The 23,300-nt window shown below is 34.4% G+C and overlaps 1 protein-coding gene and 2 long non-coding RNA genes across 11 annotated transcripts in view; 1 reads left to right on the plus strand and 2 right to left on the minus strand.

Moving 5' to 3' along the window:
- The window catches only part of cdkl5 (cyclin dependent kinase like 5), a 71,271-nt gene that overhangs the window by 17,022 nt on the left and 30,949 nt on the right, over positions 1-23,300 (plus strand). For 8 of the 9 annotated variants that reach the window (NM_001145768.2, NM_001130771.2, NM_001442587.1 and 5 more), the window contains exon 4: positions 20,652-20,697. The exons of the other annotated variant lie outside the window; for it this stretch is intronic. In NM_001145768.2, the coding sequence (NP_001139240.1) occupies positions 20,652-20,697 (46 nt within the window). The remainder of the gene's footprint in view (positions 1-20,651; positions 20,698-23,300) is intronic. 9 annotated transcript variants of the gene reach the window in all.
- LOC147834847 (uncharacterized) overlaps positions 1-23,300 on the minus strand; it is a 337,793-nt gene that overhangs the window by 4,558 nt on the left and 309,935 nt on the right. The window lies entirely within an intron of this gene.
- The window catches only part of LOC147834848 (uncharacterized), a 48,581-nt gene continuing 39,248 nt past the window's right edge, over positions 13,968-23,300 (minus strand). Inside the window, exon 3 of the long non-coding RNA XR_015502735.1 lies at positions 13,968-15,161. This is a non-coding gene — a long non-coding RNA (uncharacterized LOC147834848). The remainder of the gene's footprint in view (positions 15,162-23,300) is intronic.

Raw genomic sequence — 23,300 nt, forward strand, 5'->3', positions numbered from 1 at the left:
ATTTTTTATAGCCTCCTGAATCTGCCAATTTTGGTGTCTCAATACAGTGTAGCTGTTTTTGTAGCCTGTGGCTTTAAATTAAAATGAACTGCTTCTCCCCATCCACTGTTCCCATGTGCATGACTTCTTCTCCTGTGGTACATCAGATAAACAGCAGTCAGTGATAGGGACAGACTCGGATAAAGCTGAAATACAGCTCATTAGTCAAAAATACCAAGCAAGTTTATTTCAGTATTTGTTGTAGAGTTTATTCAAGCCTTTCTGAAATGATGAGTCACACACAAATGCTGTTTGCATTACACACACACACACACACACACACACACACACACACATATATTAGCGTTTACTGACACCATGTGGCTGTGGTGTTTATAGTGGTTTTAGAATTACGTAGCGATTTTCCTGTCTTTATTACAGACATGTTCTGTTTTAAAAACATTTTAAACTTATAAAACTTATACAAATCCATAATTATGGAAAAGATTGTACAAATATAAAAAAGGAAAATCCAAGTCATTTCAGAAGCTGTGGGATATTCCTTTAACCTGTCTTGGCACTGATTATAAGTCTACTATTTATCCTTAACTGCTCACCCCGATATTGTAATATTGTTTTGAATTAGATCACACTGCTGTTTTATTTATTTATTTATTTATTTTAAATGCTCTTATATTTTTTATTTATTTTATTTTATCCCTAAAAATACTGTATACTGTTTATGTTCTACTCATTACTGTGTATACAACTCATTTTGAAAAATGTAATTAAAAAAAAAAAACTTATAAAAATCACAGAGAGTTGGAACAGATCTTTTAATCCCAGTATATTTGCAAAACATGTTCAGTGGACATGTGTGTACATGTTATTATAGAAACATGGTGCTTGCCAATCAATTTAGGGGGAGGGTAAAATCGCACTCCTGACTGGGATTTGGGTCCTATTTTAATGTCAGGAAATTTGAAAAAGGTTTTAAAAGTTTAAAGAAGTTTTTATTGTGTTTCTAGCACCCCAATATGACAGCGGTCACAGTATACCTACACACAGTTCTGACCAAATGTTTTATTACAGGTGCCCTTTAAATAATACATTAAATATAGTTTTCTTTCCCAAACAGTGTCTATTGTATCTCCTTCAGAACAGTTAAATTAAATGTACAGCATGTGCAAACTGGGGCCATTCTTTGTACCTTTGCTTGATACCTTGATACCTTAAAGATTTCATCTTTAAAAAGCAAAAGCTAATTCTGTTTGCCATTCACTGCCATTATGTGGATGAGCGCTAACAGGACATTGATTTAGTTTTTTTTTAAAGTGGGTTTAAAAAGTAACGAAAGCCATACAACATTACAGCAACACCACAGTGGTTTTAAATAGACTGAATACATTTTTTCTTGAAGGAACTATCATAACTTCATTATGTATTTGTCAGTCTGAATGTCATTCGCTCTACTGCGATGGTCAGTTAAATTCTATTAGCGTCTCCACAGTTTGTTTTCAAGCTTGCTTCATTAAAATGAGTGAGAAGACATCAAATGCATGCAGCTAGGCAGCAATTTATTTATTTGTCAGCAATGTGCAATCACACCCACGCTGATTAGCATTTGAACATCTCATGTTTTAAGATCTATTAAATGACTGTTTGATTTGCCGTTGATGTGAAACTCAATAAGGCTGTTTTATACGCTCTCTTCAGACGCACAAGGCCTGTGAGTTTAAAAGCTTGTTCCTTTGGAGAGGAATATTTATTTTTATAGCATATCAGTGGAATTGAGGGCAGAGGAGGAAGAGGGACGTGAGTTTGCATTAGCATTAAATAGGTCACCTTGAGTGGGATCGCTGGTTGTGTTCGCTGGCCGTGTTCAGATGACTGTGCAAGGCGCCGTGGATGAGATTGTGTGTGACAGAAATGCCAAGATGGAGAGAGATTGTCTACATTTGAAATCTAGCCTTTTTGATGTTTGCAACTGAAACTGGGTGGTGGAAGGGTGCCATTATAGTCAAACTCACTGGCTTGTTGGATTGGATAATCGAGTGTGATAATGGATGTTGTTCTAGTTCTTGTACTGATATTGCTCAATCATTTAGGTTATTTCAGTTTGCAAATAATCCTAATATCTAAGATTTTATCAGTCTAACAACAGGGATTCTGGATAGATCTTTGATATTTTATTAAGGGATAGTTCACCCAAAAATTTCAATTTGCTGTTAATTGACTCACTGTTCAATGGATCTTGATATATATATATATATATATATATATATATATATATATATATATATATATATATATATATATATATATATATATATATATAGTACAATATTATTCACTGTCATCATGATCATGTCAAAGATCAAATAAAGCAACTTTTAGAAATGAATTATTAAAACTATTATGTTTAGAAATGTGTTGAAAAAAAATCTCTGTTAAACAGAAATTGGGGAAAAAAATAAACAGGGGGGCTAATAATTCTGACTTTAACTGTACATATACACAGTGGGTGACACTTCAAAAGGACCATTACTGCTGTGAGTGGCACTGCCGCGGCACTAAGGGATTAAGAACGTGTTTTTAGGTGTAACAGAAGTTTGCGGCTATGCCACAGGGGGCACAAATGGACAGGATGCGAACAGACATAAATACTAACAGTAACATAAACCCTGCTACTTGAAAATGATGATGAAATAACGAAACAAAGCATTATAATTCCTTCATTAATCATTAAAAACTTGTAACAATCTTTATTATCTTTGTACACAAACAGTAACGTCCTATCTAGTATTGTTTTAGCTAATGAAGTCTATGGATAAAGTGTCACCCAGTGGTCAAAAGCTGTAGGTACATTTACTGCGGTCGCCGAGACGGCGAGTGAATCAGCAGAGGGAACATATTAAAGTGTTAAGATCTGTATATATACAGTATTCAACATAAATGAGATGTTCTAATAAATATTTTATCCTTTTCTCAGTGAATATAGGTAATATATGCTTGTGCATTTGAGCAATACAAATTTATTAAATAGATATATTTATTAAAATAATATTTTAGCACCGAACATCTTTAGAAATACACAAATAATACGTTTAGTTCATGTGAAATATTGGAAACAAATTAAAAACTACAAAATTTCAAAAATATTTTGTATATATATAAATATGCACTGTATATGTACACACATACAGGCAAAACATTATACATGTGGATACTTATATTTCATTTATAATGTTACAAAATTATAAGTATATGCTGCTGTTTTTAATATTTATATAAATAAATATGTAGAAAGGATTTGGTTTGGAATGCAATATTAACAGCGTTTTAACACTGATTGTGATAATAAATGTTTCCTAATCGGAATATTAGCTTAATCTTGAATGTGAGGGTTAAAAAAAATCAAATATCGAGAAAATTGCTTTACAGTAGTAAATTTACAATTGTCTTCGTGAAAGATGATCTTTACTAAATATTAAAATGCTTTTTGGCTCAATTTTAACTCGATGTATTGCAGGCTGTTCCCACAAATATACCCATGCAAACATAAGACCTTGGGCCTTTTTCATCTTTGACCCCTTTATAAATGAAATACACTTAAGCCAGTCGTCCGTAAGTCTAAAAAGACCTAGAGAGTTAAACCAGCAGATTTACCAACACAAATTAAATTGTGAGCGGTGATTAATTTTAGTCTCTGGCCAGGATTAATCTGCAACCAAGCAAATGAGTCCATGTTATAAATGAATCGTGTTTGTTTCTTTCGCTCTCGCTTTATTTCATAAGCAGGAATGGTGCTTTAAATCCTGAGGCCGGCCTGGTAATAAATTGAAAACATCATGAAGGCTTAAAAATGGATTGTAATAACCGTTTACAGGATATTCTTTAGCGTTTTTACACGTGCCTGTGTCATTGTGTGGCTCTCAAGGCTAAGCTGCCCCTCCATGCGTCTAATGTAAACATGTCTGTGGTATTAATAGAACAACGGCTGTGTAGTCAATGAAACACAATCAATATGTGGGACTCTCTTGCTCCATTGTATGGATCTTATGGAAGACAACATGCAGTTGCTGTATGCTCTACTGGCCACAGCTTATGCAACCTTTCAGCACTGGCCGATAGTTTATGTCAGTAAGGGAAAATAAGCTGAATCAGCTTCGTCAATATATCATTATTTTTTTTTTTGGTTAATGTGACTGTTATACTTAATATCACTTAATAACCATTGAAATTTTAAGTAATAGTTTGAATTAGTGTCTTTGCTAAATTTAGTTTTTATTTTTAAAGTTTTTTTCACATTTATTAGTATTTTGTTATGTCTACACTGAAAAGAAATGTTGGGTTCCACTAAGTTCCTTCATGTCAACCCAACACAAATCAATTATGTTAACTTAATTGTTTGCACTAATTTAAGTGGATTGAACATAAAACAATTAAGTTAAATAAAAATGTAAGAATTATAAGAGTGGTGACGCAGTAGCTAGTGCTGTCGCCTTACAGCAAGAAGGTCGCTGCTTTGAGCCTTGGCATTTCTGTGAGGAGTTTGCATGTTCTCCCTGCGTTCGCCTGGGTTTTCCTCCGGGCGCTCCTGTTTCCCCCACAGTCCAAAGACATGCGGTACAGGTGAATTGGGTAGGCTAAATTGTCCATAGTGTATGTGTGTGATTGAATGTATGGATGTTTCTCAGAGAGGTTGCGACTGGAAGGGCATCCACTGCGTAAAAAAATGTGCTGGATAAGTTGGCGGTTCATTCTGCTGTGGCGACCCCGGATTAATAAAAGGACTAAGCCGACAAGAAAATGAATAAATGAAAAAAAAAAAATAATAATAATAATATATATATATATATATATATATATATATATGTGTGTGTGTGTGTGTGTGTGTGTGTGTGTGTGTGTGTATAAATATATGTATATATAAATATATATGTATGTATATATATATATATATATATATATATATATATGTGTGTGTGTGTGTGTGTGTGTGTGTGTGTGTGTGTGTAAATATATATAAAAAATTTTTTCATTTCTTGTCGGCTTAGTCCCTTTATTAATTCGGGGTTCAGGCGCAAAAGCCGCTAAACGCCACTTCCACCAAAAATTTGCTAATGACATAAAGTGAATGCTTTAGGCAGGCAGTACACCAACAACAAATAGATTTGCTTCCAATTATCCAAATCTCAGCATCACCTCATTCAGAAATAGTAGAAACAGTTTGTTGGCAAAAGCTGCTAAACGCCACTTGCCTTTGACAGCAAAAGTCAATATGTCCCGAGAACCAATCAAAAGGCGCAAATCGAATCATATGTTTTCAATGTAACGGTGCACCAGCTTTTATGAGGAGAGGATTTTATTCCGCTTCCGAATAAGATTTAAAAAGATGGAGTTTGATGAACTGGATGAGCCTGTCTGACTGTCAGTGAATGACAAATGAAAACGTCCCTTACCTCAAAACTTTGTGCCTTACACGAAAAAGAAAACACAATGTACAGTCAGAAGTGTAGCATGCATTCATGTTTTTTTGCACAGCGACGCTACTTTGAATGAGTCCGATTTACTATATATTAAATGGCAACAGAATTAAGATGCCGTTCTTTTATCCCACATGGATGCTGAGGATAAACAAGAGACCAAGACCTTAAGTATAGTGAGAGTGAATGAATGACGACTTCTAAAATTGTCTGAGAGACATTCCTTTTTTGCCCTGAAGGCCTACCTTGTGTTTTATTTGCTAATGTAAGCAATTTTTTAAAAGATAAATATAATATATAAAACTATTTTGTTTGTATTATTTCATAGTATCTATGAAATCTGATCTAGTATCTTATATTAATGGACAATGCACAGATTTTGATTATTTTACATTATTTAAATCTACCAAGCTTAGTTTACAATGTTTACATTGCTCTACTTACATTACACGTAAATCCCAAATATCAGAAATGACAACAGATTGTTAAGATTTAATTAAAGTTAGTTTTAATGTTATTGATTAATACACTTTATAGATTTTATTCATTAATTTTCCTTCTGCTTTTTCCCTGGTTTATCACGTATTTAGAGGTTTTTGCAAAAAAAAAGCACAAGTGGATTTAGCTGGTTTTGACGCAAAAGAAAGTTTACCTTGTCAAGAACCAAACAATTGTCTAAAGTGACATTTTTGAAAAAAATGGTATTTTATTTACTAGCTAATAACCCTATCATTACATATAAAATGAAACTTCTGAACCTAATCAGAGGAGCCTGATAGAAAATGTGAAAGACATGCTGTTTTCTTTACAAGAAAAGAGGTCTGATGGATTTTGGGTTTTGCATCTGAACTCTTCATACATATATATATATATATATATATATATATATATATATATATATATATATATATATATATATATATATATATATATATATATATACACACACACACACACACACACACTGGCTCACAGCCACAGGCAGAGTGCCTTAGTATTCTACCAGTGACGATATATAGACATATTGCACTGCTACTAGTGTGGTATTGTGTTTATACAACAGTTCGACGGCATAATTGTGTATAAAAGAAAATCAAACACAGAGTCTCAAAAACCCTTTTGCATGTGAAACTACTTTTTTTGCCATTCATTCACATCTGCAGTTGACCGTCAGAGCAGCAGAAATTATTATTTGAATGATTCTCTAGCATAATGTCTAAAGTGATGACAAAACAGGTGATTTTGTTGGCATTTTAAAATTATAAGACTGAACTGCATGAAATGCCATCAGTCTACAGAGATTTCCCAGTATTTCTCTGTTGCAATATAGGGTGATCACAGTAATTAACCCTGAAAAAGCCAAAGCAAACACTACCAGATTACTATGGTATAAATACAGCCTTGGGGACTATAGTAGTGTAATGGAAAATTGGGTAACACTTTAGTTAGTTTATTTTAAGTACCAATTCACATTTTTAATCCACCTGATCTCACGAAAAAAAGTGTTTTGTGTTTTGTCAGTTTAATGGCTAACTTGTACAAATCCGCAGTTTAGTCGTACGAAAATGTACAATTTTAAAAATAAGGCATGGCACCCAACCCCACCCCTAAAACCAATCATCATTGGGTGATGAGCAAATCGTACTAAATTGTACAAATTAGATTGTACAAATTCATACGAATTAGCCACTAAATGAAAATGTTATGAATTGCCGTAAGACTGTGTTGTATTAACTATAGTGAGTGGTTTATTGCCTGCATTTAATTAATTAATATATTTGAAATGGATTTGTAATTACAATACAGAGTACTGTTTTTGTAATTACAATGAGAAGTACAAAAGTCAGTAGTTGTTTTTTGATTATATATATTTTTTGGAAATTTTACTTTTCACTTTTGTGATCCTTTACAGCTTTACGAAAAAAAAAAACAACTCTCTCAGATAGAGTTTCCTTCAACAAGAGCTGACAAAAGTAGGAGGATTCAATACACATGACTCTGTGAGACCCCATGAATAGAGAAGCTATCAGATTTAGCTGTGAACTGCTCCGTTTCTCCTGGAGGCAAACAGGGCTTGAGTTCACCACGGTTTGCCAGCTCAGGAACCCAGCTTGGCATGAGAGAAGTTTTGTTTTCTGCATTAGCAGCAAGGACAATTAAGGTTGCACCAGCTTGGTTGGCAATATGAAATTAGATCCGTAGTGCGTAGTTGTACCAAAGTGCGTATGGATGTTAGAACGGATGCCAACATTGTTATTAAAGTAAGCGATATACTAAACGTTGGCTGAACTGACTCTGAGGTCTGTCATATTTTATGGTTTAGCTGTCTGTAAAAATGCATCTAATTATTTACTAAGCAACGTAGAATAACTTAATGCATACATGTCTCTGCACAGGTGTCTGTAATGTTCGACTATTGACTTTCTGCTCTCGTGTTGAGAGAAATACCCTCTGAGATGATCTGACCTCACCCTCTAAATGCCACAATGAAAGCTGCGAAGCCAAAGGCACTCACTGAACCAGGCTCATGAGAAATGTGTGCATGTGCTTACGTTTTTGGACAAATTAGATTATGTTGCTTTTCACAAGTTAATGTTTTTGTGGTAATTTTTTGGTTCATGCACTTATTGTGGCAGTTTGGAAATCAAATAGTTGAAGAGATTTTGATAAGATAAATGGGCAACACTTTCCTTAAAAGAGTGTTTGCAAGACCTTTATAATCATGGCATGAGATTTTATGTATGCTTATGACAGCTGTTAAGTGTTATATCATTTTAAAAAAGATGAAATTGTTATGACATCTTGACATAACCTGTTTTTGTCTTTGTCATGATAACTGACGTTACCAAGACAACATAACTTGTCATAAATCTGTCATAAACATGATTGCCATGAAGCCTGTATTTGTCATTAAAATGAAAGTGTCATTACTCAATTCAATGTCAAATAATTTTTAGCAGCGTCATTAATATTTAATGACATTTTAATGACAATTTTTGCTTGTACTACTGTTGCTCTAATAAAATCCTTGACATATTTATAATGGCTTTATGACAATTATGTTGTTGACAGATTTATGACAAGTTGATAATGTCAAGTTGTCATGCGAAGACAAAAATAGGTTGTGATGTATTTGATTGTTAATTTTTCATAACATACAATGTCATCTTTGCATTTAAAATTTCATAATTAAGAATGACCTTTGTGACAGTTGTTATACGCATGCATAGAATCTCACATTCATTTAAAATATCAAATTCATATTCAATTATAAAGGTTTAATGACAGTCATATGAACACGCCTTCACGCAAAGTGTTACCCATAAAAGCTATATTGCTTCGTAATTAATCAAGATTACTACATTGGAAAAGCCACACACATATATATATATATATATATGTATATATATATATATATATATATATATATATATATATATATATATATATATATATATATATATATATATATATATATATATATCAAAACAAATATATGATGCAGATGTATGTTTTAATTTACAAATTATACAGAACTGCCATCATCTCTGGCTCTGTTTATTCCTCATATAAAGAAGCATTTTGGTCGATCGGGTCACAAGATGAGAAGACTTTCACACCTAGTTTTAAATAAAATTTTTATATACAGAGAGGGGAGAGTTTACATTTGGGTGTATGTATGGGCATTTTCTGATTTTTCGGTCTGAATAAACTCATGAAATTTACATATGAGCTGTGTTGAGAACTTTGTGCTTTTTTTATCTAAGACATCTGTATGTGTGTATTTTTTGTGAAATGTTTTGCAAATTGCTTTGTGATGTCATCATGTGTTAATAAATTGCCCAGCTCTGTGAATTTAAAACCGAAAATGTACTGATATGGACATTTTGGCCGTATTGCGCGATCAGAGATGCTCTTCTGCATACCTCGGTTGTTACGAGTGCTCTTTTGAGTTACTATCGCTCTATCAGCTCGAACCAGCCTGGCCATTCTCCTCTGACCTCTGGCATCAACAAGGCATTTGCGCCCACAGAACTGCCACTCACTGAATATTTTCTCTTTTTCAGACCATTCTCTGTAAACCCTAGAGATGGTTGTGCATAAAAAATAAAAGTAGATCAGCAGTTTCTGAAATACTCAGACCAGCCGGTCTGGCACCAACAACCATGCCATGTTCAAAGTCACTTAAATCACCTTTCTTCCCCATTCTGATGCTCGGTTTGAGCTGCAGCATATCGTCTTGACCATGTCTACATGCCAAAATGCATTGAGTTGCTGCCATGTGTTTGGCTGATTAAAAATGTACATTAGCTGGCAGTTGGACAGGTGTACCTAATAAAGTGGGCAGTGAGTGTATATATACCTGTATATATTTGATATAATTTTTTTCTGAGCCTGATCACGAAAATAATGCAAACATATAGTGTACAACTATATTGTGGATTTTAGACAAAAATTAAAGGAAATCTCAAAACATTTCCAAAACCATTTACATATTTCTGTACTCACTTTTTTTGGACTAATTTCAGTTCTTAACAAAATTTTCCATGCTGCAGATATCTCATCTTCCCACTAGCTCGTCAAAAGCGTGAATATGCTGTGTGTGCACTTACAGTGATTTGACTGGTGAAGAAATATAATATAGTCTACTATTATAACATAAAAAAAGCATTTATCGTCCAATACTGATATAAATCATGCATCACTGTTTACAATTAAAACAAGTTAATATAGTTTTGAGAGAGTTTTCTGTACCATCACAGTTTTTGCTTGACAACGTTCACGTTTCATGTTTACCATTTCAAGTAAAACGATTCAATAAATGCATAAAAGAACATGTAATAAGTCAATTATTGATTAAATGAATGAGAGAATAAACATATATCACTCACTCACTCAAAAATCCTTCGGCTTAATTCCTTATTCATCAGGGGTCGCCACAGTGGAATGAACCACCATGAAGTAAAAAACAAAGTAAATCTGTGAACATAATAAAGAGTACTGATATCAGCATAGACTGACCGTAGGATGTCTGATTACACAGATCACGTAACACTCGTAGAGACACATTTTTCCCAATGAAGCTTGTTAGGAATTAAACGACAAGCTTTTCACTTGTAATCCTACTATCTACCCATGCTAGAGTTATAGACACACAGGCTCTCTCATGGACCCCCTCGTGAGTGTTGGTAATGATATATTGACTTCTTAGTGCTTCAGACCCCCATCGGCCCCTCTATGTTTCCCATCAACCACCCAAAATCAACAGCATGTCTTTCACAAGTACACCTGACCTATACATTAACATGCTGTAATCCAAAACGGAAACAACAAGCTTACGATCAGATTACCTGTCACCAAATATGACAGACGTGGCATTGTTTGATGTCACTCTGTATCATCACAGGATTCTGGCTGGAAGGTAAAGGCATATTTTTAGTGCATATGTACTTTTGTAAATAGAATTATGGGTTGGTCTCCATAGTTATTAGAAATATGAGACATGGACACTGTGTGTGTGTGTGTGTGTGTGTGTGTGTGTGTGTGTGTGTGTGTGTGTGTGTGTGTGTGTGTGTGTGTGTGTGTGTGTGTGTGTGTGTGTGTGTGCGTGTGTGTGTGTGTGTGTGTGTGTGTGTGTGTGTGTGTGTGTGGTGGGTTTCAAAGCTGTGAAAGTCTCAGCTTCTCCATAAACACCTTTCAGATCTCCCCAACACCCTCCCCCCTGCTTTCTTCACTGTCCATGACTCATTCACCCCCCTATATATACACAGACAGGTTTGTCAAGTAAGTGAGGAAGCTAAAAATATGCAATTCCAAAATGATGTAGCAAATGTGTTGAGGTTGTTACACAATTACAAAGCAGGTTATTATGCATTTTCTGCATGCTGTACTTAAGACAGGAAGCATCCAAATTCCTGTAATTTACCGTGATTTGCTTGAGGGATAGTTTGACCCCGAAATGAAAAATGTCATCATTTACTCACCGTCATGTCATTCTGAACCTGAATGCTTTTTTTCATCTGTAAAACACAAACACACGCAGACCCACACAAAAAGGAGGAAAATCATTGTGGTCGGAACAGCTTTAAATTTTAGTACTTTGTGTAAACTATAGACTGTAAAAAGATATTGACGTAGTAACTGCAATGTCATCCATAGTTTTCTTAAGAGCATAAATTAAGCTACAAGTGGACGTGGCGAACCGTTGCCATTTTGTTCACACGTCATCGCGCTGACTGGGGGTTAACAAAAAAGGGCAAAGAGGCGGGGCGTGAGCGGAGCTACAGATTCCTGCTAGCATTTTGCTTAGACAGGCTTTTCTTTGGAAGAAACGCTTAATACTTCATTACCTGCGATTCATTTGTGTTCTGACCATATGTGCTTGGTTGCATACTACATCAGTAAAGTGTTTAGTCTTTTAAAAACACTGTTGTAATACGTTGAGCCACTAAACATTGTTCTTATGAATCCAATCACTTCAAATATAGGCTGTGTTTGTAAATGCAAAGCTATAGATGAAATCCAGGTAAACATTGTGTGACAACGCTTCAGATGACTGTTCTACAGCATACAACTAATCAGTCTTTCAGATTCTGGAGTGTATTACAGCTCTAAAGAAATAAATTATCTTAAATTAAACAAATACATGTATAGATATGGTACATAAGTATATTATTTCACTCACCTCGGAAATGGAGGCCACTTGAATAGTTTCTTTTTCATGCCATATTATCTGGTAATTGTAAGAAATAATTTCAAAAGGCAGTTGACTGTAAATTCACATAAAACAAAACAAATACTGATGAATATGCCGAGTTCAGAGGGTAATTAGCCGGAATGACGTAATGATGATCAACTGTCACTGAAGTGGCCACACCCTTAATTATTCAGACTTAATATAACTTAATATAAATAAAATGGATGAGTTATAAAAATATTACGCCCCCTTACAGTTGTGATGAAGTGTAATATTAGCTATATGTACCAAAATTGTTCTTTGTACCAGGCTGCAAACACCTTTTTTTCTGCTGTAAAGTTAGCCATTTTAACATTGGGGTCAATAGAAATTTGCTCTATTTTGGAGCCTGGCCTAGTGGAATTTCGATGAATTGCCGTTTCAGTTACTTTCATATCTGCTTTACGAGGGACAGCGGGATGTTGCCACTTGGGGTAAACAAAAAAATTATAATAATTTCTAAAAAAAAAAAAAATGTGATTCATTCATCTGTTAATTAACAAAACAACATAAAAACTATTTCTTGGGAATAGGTTTCAATTTGCAAGTTTTTGAAAACTATATTGTATATTATAAAACTTTCTGTCAGTAAAATTTCATTCAATTCAATTCAGCTTTATTTGTATAGCGCTTTTACAATGTAGATTGTGTCAAAGCAGCTTCACATAAATGGTCATAGTAAATTGGAACAGTGTAGTTTAGTTTTTAGTGTTTAAGTTCAGTGTAACTATTAACTAAAACTTAAATTTAGTGTAACTATTACAGCTACAGTATTTTGCTAATGTAACTGATTACAATGTAATTAAATTACTTAACGTCATTACATGTAACTAGTTACTCCCCAACGTCTTCCTTCCTGTTCAGGGTCAAGCAGAAAATAAAATGTTGTCACTGTGCTATGCTTAAATGACCAAAGAACAGCCTTGGCTCTTTGGAAATACATGCTCCAGACAATATTTTTGTAGCTCTGGGTAGGTTTGGTTGTCGATTTCAAATGACAAATCCACTAGAGGGTGCTGTCTACATTTTTGTGAATCTGATTTTTGTTACTTATGATACGCATGTTGTAACCAGGGCCAGCCACCTAGGGCGGCATCTGCGACAACCACCCGCTCCCCGTTCTTCACATTCATGAGGGTGGCATGAACCTTGTTAGGATTGCTGTTTGCCTAGAGCAGTGGTTCCCAAAGTGGGGGTCAGGACCCCCCTAGGGGTCGCAGTATAATGAAGAGGGGTCGCCTGGTGATTTCCAAAAATCTATTTATTTTCAATTAACCACTAGAATTACCATTTTTTACTGAAGAGAAAAAAATAGTCGTTTATAGTTGCATGCAATATTGTTACTATAGTAGCTTATAGTTCTATTGGATTGCGACCCCTGGAGTAATTACATAATATTAAAGACACAGCAATAGCGTCAGATGCAGCAGACTGATTTTATGGCACCAGGTTAAACTTTCTGGCCCATTTACAGCACTGACATACATTAAAAAAAATTAAACAAAGAATAGAATTGGGTCTATTGGAGTGTGTGCGCCATTGCAAGCAAGGTTTCTGTATTTATAACCACCTCAGAGGATATTGGGGGTCACGAGTCTCTGGCATTGTCATTTTTGGGGTCGCAGGCTGAAAAGATTGGGAACCCCTGGCCTAGAGCACTAACCAATGGTATTTTCAAAAGCAAATATAAGAAAAAAGTGAGCTACGACTGTTGTTTTACCATGATTTTACATGGTGTTTATATGTCTTGTGGAACCATGCTTCACTGGACTCAAACTTGAGTGTTCTTTATTAAAAGTACAGCACAGTACAAAATGAGTGATCTGATCAAAGTTGTCCATATATATAGATAGATAGGTGACGCAAATGTATTCGATTACAAATTATAAACACCGTTAAGTTATTTTGTGGTTTTTATTTTGTGCTGTGCAAAGAACTTTATGAAAAGAATCCTGTATTCGTGGAAAATATATCCCTGTAAATATCATCAGTGTGAAAAGTCACAAAAGTTATTGGCGGCATACTAGTGTTCTCATTACAGAACTGCATTTCTGCAGTTTCACTAGAGTGTAAGCTAAGGCATAGTAAAACACTATCTGCAAACATATATTTGTAAAAAAAAACTCTTTCTTAAGCAGCATTCTGTCTCAGGAATTTAATTTATTGTCTGTAGCAGTGGTGTGTACTGAAATGGGGAAAAATAGGACTTTTAATACGTAGCATCTTTGCATAAAATAACCTGGAAACAAAGTTGCAGTTTAAAGATTTGGTTCACTACAAGCTATTAAAAAGATTTTAAATGATTAGGATTTTTTAAACGTTCTGACTAGTTTTAATTGTCATTGTGTGTTATGATGGATGAATGATGCTATCTGTGATTTTTGGTTAAACCCATGTGAACTGTATACTGCTTAATCTTGGCCAGGAGACTCTTGTAAAATCTCAATGTGCAGCTTTCCTGATAAAATAAAGGCTATAATATTAATAATAATACATTTCCAATAAACTGTATTGCACATGTAGTAGTTTAATCTTAATCTAAAGCCTTGAGTCCTGGCCATGTGACATAAAGCAGCCTGGTCTTTCTGCAAGAAGCCCATGTAGGGATCTAGATAACTCAATATATGGAAAAGCTACTCCCATATCCAGCCCCACATGCACGCTGTGCCTCTTAATCATTTCTGATCGTGAATCATATCTCTTCATGACAAGCTGCTCTTAAAGTGAGAATGACTTGTAGTTCCAGTGCGGAGGAGCAGTATGAGGAAGCCTTCAAGGCACTCACTGCTGCACCGGAGGCGTCAGGTAGAGCCAGCGCCTCCATCCAGCCTTCTTGTGGGAGATTCAGTTGGGATATTCTTTCAGTCTAATTGCAGCTGGATCAAATGCTAGCCTCGGCGGTCTGCTGGAATCGGGCAGTCGATGGATTTCAGCCAAGAGTTGACAAACTGGCTGTTCTGAAAACAGAAAAATAGTGCAGTAAAATGTACACTGCTGTTTGTTGACTTAATAATCCTTATAAAAAGTACTGCTGTTGTATTGGTGGAGTTGTGGTATAGTGATGTCATCAGCTTTTTGCACAGACCCAATGCGTTTATTTAATGCATGTATGTTCTAGGGCTCAACCAGTATGTGTTTTTAATGACCGGTGTTTGATGATTATTAGTGATAACTGGTATATTGAACAATATCTAGTCAATATATCCAGCTCTCTGGAATACTTGATTCTGATTGGCCAATCATGACATTGCAATGTATATTATTTTTTGGGTACTGTGAATCATCTTGACTGTTAGTGAATATGCACTCTAATAAATGCTGGGTTGGTGTGACTCAATGTTAGAACAAACATGGGTGAACCCAATCAATTCAAATGGCACTTTGTAATGGCAGAGTTTTGTCCATATTTGAACCAATGTTACGTTACGATAACCCAGCATTATTTAGAGTGTATTTATGTTTCACATCACTGTTCTTCACAGTTTTTTTCAAGCTTTACGTTCATTTGAAGATTTAGTCAAATATTACAGCTCAGATCAATGTTTCGTGTCTAATGGTTTAGTTTTGTCTATGGTATTGATCATATACTGATTATTAAGCCTGTCTGGTTAAGCTTGTTATGCGTTAACAATCGGCCGGATGTACATTATCACTTATATTTGTTCTGAGATGTATTAATAATATATTACCAAGATATGTTTTTCTTTGGGCTGCATAATGGCTCAGTGGTTAGCACTGTCGCCTCACAGCAAGAAGGTCGATCGCTGGTTCGAATCCCGGCTGAGCCAGTTGGCGTCAAGGTTATTATATTTAACGAAAACGAATGTAAAAATGAAAACTAAAACGTAAAATAATTGTTGTTAACTGAAATAAAAATAAAAATGAGAGTTTAAAAAAAAAATAGCACTAACTGAAACTGTATTGTGTACATACAAAACTAACTGAAACTATCTAAAATTGTAGCAAAAACCTCCTTAGTTTTCGTATTTGTAAATGTATTTAATACATAATCTTACTGTAAGCCGTTTAGAAGTAAATCTAATTTGCGCTGCAGGTGTTTGACCCTTTCGCACCTTAGAGTCTGTAAGCCTGCAGCTATTGGCCAGATCTAGCTGGTTCTCCTCCAGTCAGTCCTAGATGTTGCTCACACAACAAAAACGAGTGGACATGACAGCAGCACGGTGACAGCATTACAGGCACTTAAAACTATTACTTTAACACATTTGAGCCCAATAATGGGTTTTATTTCTGTATTGCGATCGCGAACGAATCTTTTTAACCGGATTTTCTAAGTGAAACGGTTGAACTAGTTCACCAAAACGAACTGAATCATTTGAAATGATTCACGTCTCCAGTAAGCACTTATCCACAAACTACTTACTTTTTAACAAGCCTAATACTCACCTCTGACTCGAAATAATCCAATATATACTCTCATTTAGTTATTAGAACAGTAACGTAACACTGAGATCAAATTTGAAAAGCGGTGAACCAATAATACTGTGCATGCGTGATTCATTGAAGCAAACACAAACAGTACATGACAGCCTGCTGTGACTGGACTAAACTTGAACAACTGCACCACGGGTAAACCTTAAATGAGAGGATCTGATGAAAAAACGTAAGTTTATTCAATAACAGAAAATCGTAAAGGAATTTAAATAAGTGAATCAGGCTTCAGTTAGGTTGCAAAACTTTACTGTAAGACATTTTTCAGATCATGGTGATGTTTTTACTGACTGAAATGACTATTGCTGATTACATAATTCTGCTATGTTGAGTCCTAACATCCGTGTTAAATATCTGAACTCCCCATCACTACTGTGTATCTAACCTCAGAAGCAGCCTTGCACACATATTGTACTTAAGGCTACTATCTAAATCTGTATTTGAATCTGAGGAGGGGTATGGTATTGGTACTGTAGATGATAGTTACTATATAACTGTATAACTCTCTCTGTCTCTCTCTCTCTCTCTCTCTCTCTCTCTCTCTTTCTCTCTCTTTCTCTCTCTCTCTTTCTCTCTCTCTCTCTCTCTCTCTCTATATATATATATATATATATATATATATATATATATATATATATATATATATATATATAGAGAGAGAGAGAGAGAGAGAGAGAGAGAGAGAGAGTTAGTAGTTAGTGTAGTTAGATAACCACTCTGTTATGTTAGTTATGTATAGGTTTAAAATAGCTCTTACATCCAGTGTTGCGTTCATATTCATGATTATGCTTATTTATGTAGCACCGTGGTCCTTTGAGACACAATATTTTGTTCCACTGTATGTCCACACATGTAGCGGAATGACAATAAAGCTCAACTTGACTTGTATTCACATGTATAATATCTCTCATATTGAGCTGTTTGATTCACAATCAAAAAGAATTCATACAGAAACTGAATTCACACAATTCTCTTCTCATGAAACATGAGTGACTGCAACAATGGTACATGTAGTTCCAATACAAAATCTTAAAGATGGCCATACGCTTGTTTTGCTGGTGAAAAAGGCCTATAGCGACACTAACTCTAATAGCTAGCGTCACAAGCACTGCAATTATATCCAATTTAGTAGAGTACAATTAGATGGCTTTTTGTGTGTGTCGTCTGTGCAGCATTTTAACAACATCAGAGGGAATACTGGTTACACCATATTGCAGCATGAATATCATATTAAATACTGTGGTATTTCCATAGTCCACAATGACTTTTATAAGGGAGTTAAACACGGTTGTGTGGCAACAGTCTGTGAATATAACTAACTTCTAATGGTAAAAATAAGAGGTGTGACGAGACGAGACATGAGATTGGGTTCACGAGAAAGAGACAAGATTTTACACAATTTTTAAGATATCTTCAATAATGAAATTTACGTATGGAAAATAGTATTTTATTACAACTGTGGTGGGGGGGGGGGGTAGATGAATCACAAAATGCAAAACTTGTAATGAATTGAACTTTTTTTTACTTCCATTTTAATGATTTATATGCAGTAAATGACATGCAAACACTGCAAAATATTTTGCTTATATATGAATGGAAAATAGTATTTTATATATGATTTTAAACATTAGGGCTTATAAGTCCTACATGACGGTAATAGTTTGATTATGACGTCTATATGTCTGTACTGCACCTCAACAACGTGACTAAAATAGGAATACTCTTTATTCGATTTGTGTTTATGACTTTAAAGGGTCATAAAGCACTAAAACACATTTGTTGAGATGTTGACAGTCATATATTTGTCTCACATTGCTAAAAACACTATTAGGACACATATATTATGAAAATTGGTTGTTTTTATCATTATTTCAGACAAATCTGTTCTTACGGTTTGAAAATAAATTTTGAAGCTACGTCACGGCGATTATATCCTTGTGTGAATTTCAGCATGCAGACTGGCTGCCTGTACAGGCGGGTACAACATGACGTCTTTGAGCTTTCATTATTAATTCAAGAGATACACTTTGTTTGAATCAATCAGCGCACTCTTTTGTGTATGAGGTGCAACTTCATCAATATGCATGATATAGCTTCGAAGACTGTTTTTACCTTTCACATTGTTTAGATGGCAGAGAGACGCCACGTTGTGTTGCCAACCGAAATTAAAACAATTAGAAGAAGAAGAATTGTTTGGTGACATGGGTCATCAGTGTTTCGTTTATAAATGTGCTGCAACAAAGGTTTTGTTTTCAATTCCCCGCCAGAAGAGCGCAGCTGGACTCACATGTGGATTACAGTGGTCTGCTAACATGCGACAAAAATATGTTTGTAAGGAACATTTTTTACCTGAGAGCATTTCGCATCTGGAAATGGTGAAATCCGGATTTGCCACTCTTCTTCTTATTCAGAAGCAAAGTTAGTTCGTATTGTCAGCAGTACTCTTTCAGTTCAAGTTTACAGTATGTTACGATCACTAGAATTTTATGGACTGAATGATGCGCTGTAAATGCTGCTCTCTGAATGTAAACATGTAAACACCTTAATCAAATTATTATCGACATGTAGGATTTTCGCTGCATTTTGTGACAGGATAGTCTATACACACACAACTTTCTGACGCTACCTACCTAGTGCATCTAAGTTACAGAGAAATGCAGCGTTTTTTTTTTTTCTCCCATACGGCGTACAGTATCAAACGTTCATTTAAAACAACACTTCTCCTGCAGTTCCTCACATCCAATATCACGCTTGTCATAGGGGATGTGCATGAATTTTCTTGAATGAAAGTGCCAAACTGCAGTTAAAGTTGACAAATTAATAACTTGGCAAATAATTTAATTACTGACGTCCATGTAAACATAGTCATTGTCTTTCTCCCCACTTCTGTATGTTGTTATGCCGCTGTGAAAATCAGCGCATGCTCAAACAGAAACTCCCCCTTTGCATGCAAACCCTTTCCTCTTTCGCCACTAGACATTCCCACCTAAGCAAAGCTAGACTCACCCACTTTTCTGACTTTTTTCAAACTAGAGGTGTTAAAACACCCTGCTGACACGGCCCTTTAAGCATATCTAAAGTGCATGGTTTTGAAGCATAGTTAATGTTTGTGGCTGCAGTTGTAGCCTGTGTTGGACCAGAAGTGGCAGTTTATAAACTCTGATGCAGAAAAAAAAACGGTTACATCATACTCGCCTGCCCAACTGTGGGACGCGCACAAAACCGAGGCCAGTCTGGGTCCCCTTTAAAAACACATTAGCATATGTGTCCATAAACATAATATAATCATCTGATAGCAATAATTGAACACATTTCTTTTATTTCACAAACTTTCAATGACAATTTAGATGTTTCTTTTTGTATCAAAGTTGTTAGCGGCTGGCAGTTATAACACAGTCTTGGCTTTTGACATACTGTACAGAAGAATGATGGTTCAATATCTATTTATATGGGTGTCGTGGTCTAGAAGACTGTCTGGAGTTTGTTCTAAGTGTGTTTACTGTGTACAATTGTGATAAATGGATGGGTTTTAGCAGCTAGCGTGATCTTAGCGTGAATGCTTTTGCTATGAAGGGAGCAAATCGAGAGCTCTGAATGATAAAGATAGGAAAAAGCAGCTTCGTCCAACAGCACAGATGACAGGGACTCTGTGTGACTGACAGTGGGTGAGCGTTTCTCCACCGCGAGGCCTGCTGAACACATGGCTAAATATGTGCATGCTATACTTCCGCCTAATAATTAGACATCCCAATATAAAATGATGATCTATTCTTTGAAAACAGGCGCATTGTTCCATTTAGCAGGATTGTCAGGGCCTTTGTCATGAAAATACACCATTGTGGCTTATTTGATGCAACCGGGAAGTGGTTTGTCTAAGGTTTAGTTCTTTTTTGTGCGAGTCTCAGTTGTTTGATTTACATGTCGAGTCCATTAATGGCTTGTTAATAAAGCGTGTGTTTGAGAAACAGCTCAAACTGATTTACATATCTGTTTTGCAGGAGACAAAAGAGCTTGTGGCCATTAAGAAGTTCAAGGACAGTGAAGGTAAAAGGATACAACTGAATGCTTACCGTTTTACCATACATGCAATTTGCCAGTTGTAGACTTTGAAATGAGCTACAGCAACATTGATACCTGCCAGACTTCATTATTCAGACTAAAACTGTCTGTTTGGTTAGTTGTTCTTATGCAATTATTGTATAAAAATATTTTATCTGAAATCATTGTAGCTATTTTATTTTTTAGGGATGCACGATATATCAGTGGCCATATCAATATCGCCCGATAAATGCTGTTTTTAATGTTATCATTATCGATCCGATATCTAAATTACGCCAATATTTTTAAGCCGATAGATTATGTCCTTGTACAGAATTGCTTTCTCTCTCGCTTTGTTATTTAATCTATTATTTTAATGCAACAATGAAGTTGCATGTTAATTTGCTATACAAAGAAAAGGAAATTATCTATTTTTGGCATGCTGATTTATGTGAAATCATTAATATAGATCTATATAATCTTTTTTTTTTTGCTTTGAGTATGCTACTCTAAGTTCTGTACAAACCTTTATGAAGTTTTTAAAATAAATTAGTTGTTCACTGTAAAAAAATATAACATTTTGTATTTATCGGCTTTATAAATATTTGTATTTATCGGCTAATATATCAGTTATCTGCCTATATATAGTTAAAATCAGAATTATTAGCCCTCCTGTTTATTTTTTTTTCAACAGAGAGAAGATTTTTTCAACACATTTCTAAACATAATAGTTTTAATAACTCATTTCTAATTATACATTTATTTTATCTTTGCCATGATGACTGAATAATTTTTGACTAGATATTTTTCAAGACACTTCAATACAGTTTTTAGTGACATTTAAAGGCTTAACTAAGTTAGGTTAACTAGGCAGATTAGAGTAATTAGGCAAGTTATTGTATAACAATGGTTTATATATGGTTAAATAAAACAAATAAACAAATAGGACTTTCTCCAGAAGAACAAATATTATCAGACATACTGTGAAATTTCCTGAATCTGTTAGTCATCAATTCTGATTTCAACTATATACACACATATATATATATATATATATATATATATATATATATATATATATATATATATATATATATATATATATATATATATATATATATATACACACACACACACATATATATATATATATATATATATATATATATATATATATATATATATATATATATATACATACACATACATACATACATATGTTAATACATTAATTTTTGTTTTATGCTCTAAAGGTTTCTATAACACTTTTATTAAATTTAAAATAACAATATTTAATAAGAATAATAAATGCTATTTGTTGTGCTTAAATCAATATTGTGGTTTCAGGTATGAAACATTGGTAATGTGCTGTCAAAAATGTTATACACAGCAAATTGTGAAATGTTAATTTCACTCTCAAAGTGTGAAAATTACCACATATTCAGTGTTTATATAGGTCCACAATAAATTGAGTTCAATTTACACTTGAAATAGATATTTTTTTTACACTTGCATAATGTTTAAAAAAACACCACTAGTGTTCACAGTTAACTCTGTGTTTTCCACTCCATATCCCTATTTGACCGGAGAAAATGTTAAAACTACACTCAGTGTTAATAATAGTGTTCATTAGAGTGTTCATACATACCTAGGTTGATATTTAAATGTATTTTAGTCGTATATATTTTGTTAATTGCATTACAGGATAGTTTGCATTAAGTAAAAAAACAGTCAAAATGATCCACAAGTTTAAGCTTTCATTTTTAACGATGCACCTTAAATGCAACAGTTAAACCCATAAAAGATGTTCACTGTCAAAAACTCTGTGAGAGTCTTAAATGAGAAATTAATGACAGGTCAAGTTGAACATATAGTGGACTTTAAAGAGTTCATTAACTGCACTCAGTTGGATGAGATGTTTGTTCATAACCACATAGAAATTGTCGGCCCCCCACTTGATCCTCCCTGATCCTAGTAGATATAGCTGGTGGCTATCCCTTTAACTGAGATAACCTTTAATGCTGGTGCAGGTATGCAAAAAAAAACAGCCCAAAACATCTAATAAAATGCAGGAAACCAGAGAGGAAATGTGAAATGTTGTTAATGAAAATAGCACTAAAAATAAATCAAAACCACACCAACCACCTTAACCCAAAGTACTAAATAAAAAGTGTTCATATCCTTCATTTACAGAATAAAACAAACAAAAAAGCTTTACTCAAGTAAAAATACATTTAAAATTCAAAACAGATTTATAGTCTTAATTTTTTAATGAAGTACATTTTATATTTTTAATAACACTACAGTGGTTACTTATTTATTTTATAAATGATCTTAAAAACAAAACTTGGCAACAAAATAATGGTAGAGGTTTCAATCTTCAATCATTTTTGCATCAAGCAACATCAAAATATTGTTATGGGTTAAAGTATTAGGGGTTAAAGATGTTTATTTCAACAAAAAGACAAGATTTGAACCTTTAATACTTTAAAAAGGTGACAGCACACCAAAGTGTACCATATTTATGAGAAGAGACTTTATTATTCCACCTTCCTCTGCAAGCTCCAAAACACATTTATTTTACTCTAGAAAACACAAGCACCCTCTCA

The sequence above is a fragment of the Danio rerio genome, chromosome 11 (assembly GCF_052040795.2).
Source record: "Danio rerio strain M-AB ecotype USA chromosome 11, GRCz13ab, whole genome shotgun sequence".
NCBI lineage: Eukaryota > Metazoa > Chordata > Actinopteri > Cypriniformes > Danionidae > Danio > Danio rerio.